The 11,040-nt window shown below is 48.1% G+C and overlaps 1 protein-coding gene across 3 annotated transcripts in view; it reads left to right on the forward strand.

Moving 5' to 3' along the window:
- WIPF3 (WAS/WASL interacting protein family member 3) overlaps nucleotides 1-8,071 on the forward strand; it is a 91,208-nt gene extending 83,137 nt beyond the window's left edge. For 2 of the 3 annotated variants that reach the window (XM_047695049.1, XM_047695050.1), the window contains exons 8-9: nucleotides 4,071-4,147; nucleotides 5,804-8,071. In XM_047695049.1, coding sequence (XP_047551005.1) covers nucleotides 4,071-4,147; nucleotides 5,804-5,827 — 101 coding nt within the window. In that variant the 3' untranslated portion in view covers nucleotides 5,828-8,071. The remainder of the gene's footprint in view (nucleotides 1-4,070; nucleotides 4,148-5,803) is intronic. The other variant, XR_007121523.1, reaches the window with a different exon arrangement.
- Nucleotides 8,072-11,040: the final 2,969 nt, after the last annotated feature.

An 11,040-nucleotide genomic window follows, 5' to 3' on the forward strand; every position in this document is an offset into this window, starting at 1 on the left:
AGATGCTAGAATTATCATTTGCAGTGAAACCTGTCATTTCCTTTGGTTAGAGACTGTGAGAGGCCCCCAGGGTTAAAACGGAAGGGCTCTTTGAGGTCGTCCAGCCCAATTCTTTCATATACAGCTGAAGCAACGGGGGCAGAAATAGGATAGCTGCCCCTGGTCACAGCCAGTGGCAAAGATGGAGCTCGGGAGGGTATTATACTAAGGGAAATAAGTCAGTCAGAGAAAGACAATTATCATATGGTTTCCCTGATATGTGAAATACAAGGAATAGTGTAGATCGTAAGGGAAGGGAGGGAAAACTGTATGGGAAGAAATCAGAGAGGGAGACAAACCATGAGAGACTCTGGACTCTGGGAAACAAACCAAGGGCTGCAGAAGGGGACGTTGGAGGGTGGTGGGTAACAGGGTAATGGGCATTAAGGAGGGCATGGGATGTCATGAGCACTGGGCACTCGCAGTTACATGAAACTGATGAATTATTGAACACTACGTCGGATGCTAATGATGTACTATATATTGGTTAATTGAATTTAGATTCAATTTAGATTCAAAAAAAGCTGGGGCTCTGGGCTAAGGTTCTCTGCTCCATGTCCAGTGCTCTGTGCACCCCACCTTGCTACCTCTCCACCCCGTGCCACGTAGCCCTTAGCTTGGAGAGACCGTGCTGGCCCAGAGCTGCCGGTCAGATCTGCTTCTCCTAGGAGTCCAGTCTGTTCTAACCCAACTCCCTAGGCCACAGGGGTCGCGCTGCAAGGCTGGCTCTCAGACCCAGCTTGAGCGGCCAGCCACATCTGGGAATCCTCTCCGGCCCTTCTCCAGGACCTGCAGTGTCTGTCCTCCTGTTGGTCGGCTGCAGAATGGATTTCTTTTTCTCTGATATGGAGTATCTCTATGCCTGGATAAAGGCACAGACTGGCTTGGTTGACAAATGAGAAAAAATAAACCTGGAAGCCAGCTTGGCCCTCAGGCCTCTGCGGCTTCAGTCCTGGCACAGACTTTCTTCTCTAAGCCTTGCAGTTCAGAGAAGGCTTTCGTAACCGGCTGCTGTGCTCAACACCGGGGCAGAGGGGCATCCGTGTGCCGGGAGGCCGCAGCTGGGGTCACTCGGGCTGCTCTGAGGGCCCTTGCACGTGGGGTCCGGTGGGGACGTAAATGGTATTTCGTAGTAGAAGTTGGTGTTCCCAAATTTTGAAAGCATGTGTTTTAGTGAACTTGAAACACTCGTCTGTGAAAACACAGCCCTTATAAAGGACTTTTTAGCAGAAGAGCTCTCCTTTTTGAATCCTAGCGATCCTGTGTCCTCTCAGAGCGGAAAAAAATCCCCTAAGGCAGTATTTACATTAAAATGGGACACTTGGGTGGCTCAGTCAGTTAAGTGTCTGCCTTCGTTCAGCTCAGGTCATGATCTCAGGGTCCTGGGATCAAGTCCCACGTCAGGCTCCCTACTCAGTGGGGGAGTCTGCTTCTCCCTCTCCCTCTCCCACTGCCTCTGCTTGTGCTCCCTCTCTCTCAAATAAATAAATAAAATCTTGGGGCGCCTGGGTAGCTCAGTGGGTTAAAGCCTCTGCCTTCAGCTCAGGTCATGATCCCAAGGTCCTGGGGTCGAGCCCCACATTCGGCTCCCTGCTCAGCAGGGAGTCTGCTTCCCTTCCTCTCTCTCTGCCTGCCTCTTTGCCTACTTGTGATCTCTGTCTGTCAAATAAATAAATAAAATCTTTTAAAAAATATATTTTTAAAAAAGCACCCCGAGTAACCCTAACCCCTGGCCACCCACTTCTAGCAGCAGTAAAGTTTCTTTTCTAGCAAGATGCAAAATTTTCCTTCCTGTTTTACGAAGAAATTGGTTCTCCTTTAGCTCTGCTGTTGTTTCCAGTCGTATTTATGAAAACTAGCGGGCACCAGTTTCCTACAGAGAAACCTGTCTTATTGCCCAGTGGTTCTCCAAAGGGAGGATTTTGCCCCCTGTGGGACACGTGGCACTGGCTGGAGACATTTTTTGTTGTTACAAATGCTCTGGGGGCTGGGGAAGGTCCTCCTGGCATCCAGGGATGCTGTCCCACAGGCTGCAGCACACAGCCAGCCCCCTAACCAAGAGTTATCCAGCCCACAAGGTCAGGAGAGCCAAGTTAAGAAACCTGGCCTAGAGGAAGGCTTTTCTGTAGTAGGCTGAAGTTTCTTACATCGAAGAAGTAATTTCAAGGCCATACCGCCACATGGAATTAAGTCAAGGGCTATATATCAGTGTCTTTTTACTTTTTTTTTTTTTTAAGATTTTATTTATTAATTTGGCAGAGAGAGAGAGCACAAGTGGGGTGAGGGATGGATGGAGAAGCAGGCTCCCCACTGAGCAGGGACTCGATCCCAGGCCCCCAGGATCATGACCTGAGCTGAAGGCAGACGGTTAACCAATTGAGCCTCCCAGGCTCCCCAGTGTCTTACTTTTAACATAGTTAATAAACTGACTAAAAAATCTCCTTATGTCATTTGCCCAAAAATATCTTTATCCTATAACAAATGCACTTATTGATTTAAAAAGTATTTTCATGAAAATTTCAGTGTCCATTGGATTAATGTTTTGTAAGTTGCAGAGACCCTTCTATGTGCTAGCTCACTTTAAAAACTAGATCTTGGGGCGCCTGGGTGGCTCAGTGGGTTAAGCCGCTGCCTTCAGCTCGGGTCATGATCCCAGGTCCTGGGTTCGAGCCCCGCATCGGGCTTTCTGCTCAGCAGGGAGCCTGCTTCCTCCTCTCTCTCTGCCTGCCTCTCTGCCTACTTGTGATTTCTCTCTGTCGAATGAATGAATGGAATCTTTAAAAAAAAAAAAACAAACTAGATCTTACCTTAACAGATTCCTAAGATGACTTACATGTTCACTGTACAAAATATGTTTAAGAGATTTTTAAAAAGCAACAACAGTAAATCCAGGAGGAATCCATTCAATATACTATTTCCATCTTTTTAAGTATTTGAGGTCATCCTGCTTATACAATTTCTAGTCTGCTTTCTTTCTCCTCGATTTCAGACATCACCCTAAATTATTTTATTTCGTAAACATTCAAACGGCCACTTCATACTCCATCATACAGTTAGTGAACCCTGGAGTTCCTAAATAGATTTGTGGAACGTGGGGCATCATCACCTTTTCACCATTGTAAATGATCTGAGATGAATAGTTCTGCTTTTCACAGTGCTCTGTAAGGAACACAGCAACCTGGAGTGTCTGGAGGGCTTTGGGATGTGGTTATTTAATTCCCCCGTCTGGGACAGAGGCAGAACGGAAAAGCGTTGTACTGTGTGCCGCAGAGAAAGAGCCACAAGGGATGCCATTTGGAGCATGGAACTCACAGGGAACGTTCTGGAATGGCTGGGAATGTGGAGTTAAACCTGGGCTAGACCAACCAAACCACACAGACGCATATATACACATATAAGTAAATACCAAAAAGAAAAAAAAATCTGGAGGGATAAACAGCAAGCTTCGAGTAGTGGGGACTCTGGGATAGAAACCGGGATTAGGCAAAGAAGAGGCATTTGCGGTTGCTCGGGTGTTTTATTCCCTATTGTCTTCCTCTATATTGTTTGACCCCTTCATTATGAGAATATATTTATATGTAACTTGTGTGATATTTAAGCAAAATACATTTTAGAGAATGAGTTCAAGAAAGAATCCAAGCTCCTGGAAGAAAGCATGATTTATTCAGCATACAATTACCTTTTTTTATTCCCTTCTTTAACCAACCCTAGCACGGTGCTTGGCACACAGCGCGTACTGGACAAATGAGCGATTCTGGAGATGGTGGCTTGTTCTGAGCTAAGAAGCTGTCACGTGCATGTAGGCGACAGGCCTTTGTAACAACCTGTTCCCCTACCGGCAGACTGGACGAGATGCTTTTGCATCCAGGCTGGGCCATGGAAGCAGTGGGTGGAAACACTCAGCCTAGGGCGGGGAGGAGCCTGGAGGTTTCAGGCTGACCGGCTCCTGGTACCCTTGGTCCCTCTGCTGTTGCTCTGAGCGCCAGCCCGAGTCTGAGTTTCTCAGGGAAGATCTTTACTGTTTCTCTCAGGCCGCACGCCTGGTCCCTGGCTGCACACGGAGGCCACAGGGCAGAGCTCGGATGACATCAAAGGCAGAAATTCTCAGGTAACACCTCCTCGGGTCTCTGAACATAAAAGCAGGAGTTCTCTTCAGGGAGCCCAGAAATGCCGAGAGTGTGCTTTGTCCCTAAAGCTTAACATGCTTTGCACAGATTGTTTTGTCCTCGGGGAAAGCCGTTTGGTATACCTTTGTTTCCAGCTAGAATGAAATGCATACAGTTTCAAACTCTGAAGAGGGAAAGGGGGGGCTTCCCCAGAATCCCCCCACCTCCAGAACCAAGGCTGGCCACCCAGAAGCCCTTTGGAGCCCTTCTTTAGCGGTCACCCCACTCCCTCCCCGCTCCCTCTTCCCTGGTCACAGTGGCTGGGGAGGCCGGATCAGATACTACTCTGCGATGTGCATCAAGCGTGATTCAGGGTTCTGTCTCGTCTGTGGAGTACAGGGTATCTCACGGCCCCTGTGGGGGTTTTTCTCCCATTGACGCGATCATTTCCTTTGGCCAAATGTAGTCACGATTCAAGTCCTGGTGGCTAGAGGAAGCTGGGAGGGGAACCAGATGGGTTCTTGTGGGATAAGACAGTCTGTGAAAAAATGCCCTCCTTCTCACACAAGGCAGCTTGGACAGACTGTCTCCTAACCCTGGGCTGAGATGACATCTGCTCACGACAGGATCTCATCTTTAAAGGCCCTTAGTTGGGGCACCTGGGTGGCTTAGTGGGTTAAAGCTTCTGCCTTCCACTCAGGTCATGATCCCGGGGTCCTGGGATCGAGCCCCATATCTGGCTCTCTGCTAGGCAGGGAGCCTGCTTCCTCCTCTCTCTGCCTGCCTCTCTGCCTACTTGTGATCTCTGTCAAATAAATAAAATCTTTTAAAAAAATAAAGGCCCTTAGTTGTACCCTGGCCTCCTCCTGTTTCAGAGTTCTGTGTGGCAAAGGGGGTGGCCTGCCATTCAGCTGGGTCCTCCTGCAGCCCCCTGGAACAGCACAGCAAGGGATATGAGAAGGGGACAAGGCCCTGGACATGGGGATGAGTTCCTTGCGGGAGGACAAGCACCACAGCTTGTCTAACCACAGCTGAGCTAAGAATTGTGATAATCACTCAGACAATCAAAGGCTCAAAATGGCTGTCTGATTGCAGTTAAGGGAGAAATAGATAAGCACAGGGCAAAAGAAAACAGGGAGACTATACACAGAATTAACAGGCATCCGCTCGGGGAGATAGTAGTCATGTCATCGAGACAAAAAGCAGTCACCCAGAGAGCTCACAGGGTTCTAGACATCGTAAACTGCCCCCCAGGGGGCACTCTTCTTTTATAGTGGAGAGACCCAAGTGATCTGTGCATGGGTGGGAGTCCTGGGCTGGAAATCTGAAGGCCTGGGGCCCTTTGTCTTTACCTTTGCCTTGTCTTGGGATCTCCAGCAGGTTCTTAGTTTTTCTTGAGTTTCTGTCACATGCTGGTGTTTGGTCTTATGTCTGTTTCCAAGATGGCGGTACGTCTTGAGACGCCATCAACTCTTTGTCCCATTTCATCCCTTTCCCACCCACAAACCCCTGGGTCAAAATCAGCTCCTTGCATCTGACGGGACCCTCAAACCCTGGCAGCCTCGTATGAATGCAGGAAGGCTGTGGTGCCCAGCCCCAGGGGTGTGTGTGTGTGGAGTCTTCCAGATCCCCCTCATAATGTTCCTGTCTTTCCACAGTTATCACTAAAGACACTCCGGTGAGAAGACAAAGGAAGCCAATGTCCTGTGAGCCGCCTGGGGGTCCACATCGCCAGATGGGCTTCCCCAGGAGAACGTGTCTGGCCTCGCCATACTTAAGTTGCAATTCATTTAACATGCAAGCTCTGAGTGGAGCATTTATTTATTGTAAATACGTGGTTTGCACAGGCTTTAAATCAGTATGACAGCTCTTATTTGCATAATTTAAAAAAACACACCCGTATTATGTTTCTCCATTTTCCAAGGATGCATCTTGGCATTCATCCATCATACCGATAGCGCCCTGTCCCCGCCCCATGGTGTCCATTCCGTGACTGTAAATAATGTGTGTGGGCTGACCCTTCCTAGATTCTGAACCATTTTTAGAAGATTCCCTTGTTTGCAAGTAGTCCCAAAGTCATAGTCCCCACAGCGGCTTCTTATCGGCATGATTCTATATTCTCCTCACACACACACTGCAAAATCAAACCCAGTAATGCCTTATAAACGTTGCAGCTCAGAGAGAGCAGTGTGTCCCCCCACCCAGATAAGGCCACACAGCCTCCGGTGAACGAGATGCCATGTCTCGCTTCCGTTTTGCAGTACAGGGATTTTTTTTTTCTGCCTCATGTAAATATGACCCAAAAGAAAGGCAAGAATGGGCTGGGCCCCTCCGATGCCAAGCACAGTGCCCTTTTGTAACAGAAAGCTCCTACAAGTAGCCAACGCCCTTCCTGTTTACAGTGCCCCCGGTGCCCACGTGCCCCTGGCTTTCCTCATGTCCCGCCTAAGTTCCCAACTCCTTCCTGGCTTCCAGGGTAAGGCGAGATTCATGAGATTTAGGGTTTTTTTTTTCTGCAAGTTAGAAACCTATGTAACTCATTATAGTCAATTACATATTCTATCTCAGAGATGGTTGTTGTTTTTTTTCTCCCCAAGAATGGGATTTTCATGGAAACTAGGACATGAGGAAGTGTAGACAAAAGCCTCTTGGCCAAGTATCTGCCTCACTGACCTGGTGCCTCACTCCTGTGCTTAGGAAGCCTGGCAGCCCCCACTAGGCAAACGCAGCTCCCTTCCGAACTAAAGAGGGCCTGATGGGTCTGAGAGCTCCCCCTGCCCTGTGGGGGGGCGCACTTCTCTGTCGGGGAGAAGTGCTCAAAGCCGGCCACCCCTGAATATGGAACTGGTCGGGAAGGGCTCTGGCTGCTGTTCTCACACCCTTTTTCTGGAGCTGGCAAGGAAATGGAAGTGTGTGTTTGCTTGCACCTGACCCCAGATGCTCCCCATCCTTGGAGGGGAAGCTGTAAGAGGGGAAGGAGAGAAAATAGAAGGAAACAGACTGACCCCAGGTCTGTGCTCAAAATAGGTGCAGATTAAAGGAAAAGGGGGGCGGGTGCGGAAAGAGCAGTGGAAAAACAAGTGTCCTTTGGAACAACCCACTCATGTGCTCAGACCTGAAGGACACCGTGCCCAGACCAAGCCATCCAGAACAGGTAGCCGGTTAGCAGGGTTTGGGCAAACGTGACTGCGTACACTTAGCTGTTGTCTAAAGAATAAGATGGCATCCTTCATTGTTGTGCTTTCTCATTCCAGAGAGGAGCAGCTGAGCAAGGTCAAGTGCCCTTCTCTGGGGAATCAGTCATGCCAAATTGTCACTGCTAACTCAATTGGAAAAGAAGCTTTTGCAGGTCAGCAGCTCTGGGCCTAGCTGATTGGTTTTATTGGTTCTGGAAGGTTTCCAAAAGGTCGGGATTTCTTTATTATAACGGGATCCACTCCATCTCCCTCCCAGCTGTAGGAAAATAATTACAAGGGTTTTAATTATCATGATGAAGAAGGCCCAAGACAAAGGCAAGTCCACCTTCCGAGGAGACTGGCTGCCCCGTGAGATGTTTATGCATTCACGTTCCACACCCCTGGGATAGAAGTTAAAAACAAAACCTATCAAGGACAGAGGGAAGGGAGGAGCAGAAACCAGAAATTGCAGCTTTCGGGAGAAATCTCAGGAATCTGGCCTCCCATCTCTCCTCGAGACCTGTCACTGAATTCAGTGCGTGCGGTGCCTGCTGCTGGCAGGACAGACCTCAAGCCCCTTGACCATAAACTCACGCAGAGCCAACGAGTTCCAGAGCTCTTGCCACACTCCAGTGTTCTCACTGACCCCGTCGTCTGTGGCTCCCCCATGTTTCATATGTATTTTATATTTATTGATGTGCCCTCTGCAGACTCCTTTCTTTGTATCTAATAAACTTTAATAAGTGGAAATGCTTCTGCCATGTCCTTGCTAAAACCCATCGAGAGTCACGAGTACTGACCTAAGCCAACCATTTTTCAGGGTTAGAAGGGCTTCTAAGAAGGATGGGACACGGGGGCCCCTGGGTGACTCAGTTAAGCATCTGCTTTCGGCTAGGGTCATGATCCCAGGCTCCTGGGATGGAGCCCCACATCAGTTTCCCTGCTCAGCAGGGAGTCTGCTTCTCCCTCTGCCCTTCCCACTCTCTCTCGCTGTCAAATAAAATAAAATCTTAAAAAAAAAAAAAAAAAGGATGGGACATGAAGGGTACTCACACAGAACCCAATGCCGGCTGTGACACACTGTGTTTGAAATGAGGCCTTTCTTTTCTGAGCTGACATTTCTAACTAACCTGTATAATGTTTTCCAAGTTTTGGGGCCCCTGAGTGGCTCAGATGGTTAAGCATCTGCCTTCCACTCAGGTCATGATCCCAGGGTCCTGGGATCAAGCCCCACATCGGGCTCTCTGCTCAGTGGGGAGTCTGCTTCACCTTCTCCCTCTCCTCTTCCTGCTCCTGCTCTCTTACTCTCTCAAATAAATAAATCTTTAAAAATAATAATAATAGGGGCGCCTGGGTGGCTCAGAGGGTTAAAGCCTCTGCCTTCGGCTCAGGTCATGATCCCAGGGTCATGGGATCGAGCCCCGCATCGGGCTCTCTCCTTGGTGGGGAGCCTGCTTCCTCCTCTCTCTCTCTGTCTGCCTCTCTGTCTACTTGTGATCTCTCTCTGTCAAATGAATAAATAAAATCTTTAAAAAATAATAATATATTCCTAGTTTTTGTAGCTAAACTGAACTGATGGGTATTGAGGGAAATCCAAGGGAAAATATGTCTGAAATGCATTTTCTTAAAAAAAAAAATAGGTAACACTATATTGTTTTATTCATAGAAAACGGGCAGAGTATTGCTTATAGAATGCCTCTAATTTGTGTTAAAATGGAACAGCTTTTGATCTAAAGTGCACTGAGCACCTGCCCCAACTTAGCAAACCCCTCAAAACATCTGTATGAGGCAGTATCCTCAATCTCCATTCTAGTATTTTCAGGTGGCCTCTTTGGTATGTGGTGCAGGGGAGATGACGTTCACCTGCTAGGTAAGCTGGCTTAGAGTCAAACAGATTTATTTGGCCTCTTACAAGTTTGGGGATGTAAATTACATAACCAGTGTGTGCCTCAGTTTCCTCATGTGTAAAACAGGGACACAGATATGGACCTAAGCATGTAGTGGTCAAGATGCAGTAACATAAGACCTAAAGAAGCCCTTCACTCTTGGGTCCCAACAGATGCAGGGATGAGCGCACCCCGCACTCTAGGGTACAAGTTTGCTCATTTCAGCTGAGTCCCAGACAGCTCACCTGGCTGTACCCTGGCATTACACTTCAACTGTTACAGAGCGGCTCAGAGCACCCCCCCCCCCCACTGGCTCTGCTGCTGGATAGCAAGGAGAAAACAGCAATTAAAATTCATAGATGTTCCAGAAATAAGTCTCATCTAGAAACTCATTTCAAAGTTCACTGCCACACACTGCCTCCTAATGAGTGAAGGACCTGACCAGTTTTATCTGCCGCTTTTACTAGCAGAGGTAGAGAGAAGCTCTTTCCCTACCAAAAGGGCCATTCTGAGTGGAGAAGAAAAGCAGTGGCCCAAGATAATCCATGAAGGGGGTGATGAAGGTCAAAGCCATGGACTACGGAGGTGAAGGAACCATATTTTAGGAACTGCTGATGGAGTGACGTGGGGCAGAGGTGGCAGCTACAAGGGTGAGGGAAGCAGCTCCGTGAGCAGGGCTGTACCTATGACTTGCAGGAGTGAGTTCCAAATTCTCACACCAGGCCCCAGGGATTTGCACATCCTTCGCAAAGCTGCTCTGTTACAGGTTAAATTATGTCTTCCAAAAACTCGTATGTGGAAGTCCTAAACCCACATCTCAGAGTGTAACTTTCTTTGGGAATAAAGTTGTTGAAGATGTAATTGGTTAAGGGGAGGCCATATGCAGTGGAGTGGGCCCTAATCCAGTCGGCCTGGTGTCCTTGTAAGAAGGGAGATTTGGACAGACACAGTGACACTATGTGAAGATGAAGACAGATTCTCCCTCACAGCCCTCAGAGGGACCCAACATCGCGGACACCTTGTTTTTGGACTTCTCGCCTCCAGAACTGTGAGACGATCCATTCCTGGGGTTTGAGCCAAGCACTCTGTGGTATTTGATGACAGCAGCCCTAGCAAACGAACATGTGGTCATTGTGGAGCTTTGTGGGAGAATGTTGTTTCTGAAAAAAGAGTTGGAAATAAGGTTTAAAGAGCTAGCCGTTCCTGGTCATGTAAATGGGGCGGTCGTCTTCCCTGACCTTGACACGAGTCACTTGTACCAAGGACAAAGTCCTATCTTCATGAACAAGATACTCAGTTGCCTTTTGCCTGTCACCGTGGAGACCGAATCATGGAAGCAGTGTGGCATTTCTAGGTCATGGGAGTGGGAACAGCTAGGCTTTCTCTTCAGTGAAGTTAGTTAGTGGCAGTGCCATGGCTTTCACATAAAGATGCTTGGCATAGATGGCACTGATGTTCTGACAATCGGGACTTCTGTTTCTAGTGTGGTTTCTGTTTGTGGTATAAGATGCTTGACATAAATTCACCATCATGACCATGTTCAGTGTTGTTACGTACCTTCACATGATTGTGCAGCCAAGCTCCAGAATTATCACCTTGCAAAACTGAAACACTCTACCGCCTTGACAACAACTCCTCATTCCCCATTCTCTCAGCCCCTGGCAACCACCATTCCACTTTCTGGGGTTCTATGAGCTTAACTACTCTTGGGACCTCATGTTAAGTGGGATCAGACAATATTTGCCTTCTGGATCCTGTCTTATTTCCCTCAGAATAACATCAGTGGACACTTGGGTTGCTTCCACCTTTTGGCTATTGAGAATAATGTTGCTA

This window comes from Lutra lutra, chromosome 11 (assembly GCF_902655055.1).
Source record: "Lutra lutra chromosome 11, mLutLut1.2, whole genome shotgun sequence".
NCBI lineage: Eukaryota > Metazoa > Chordata > Mammalia > Carnivora > Mustelidae > Lutra > Lutra lutra.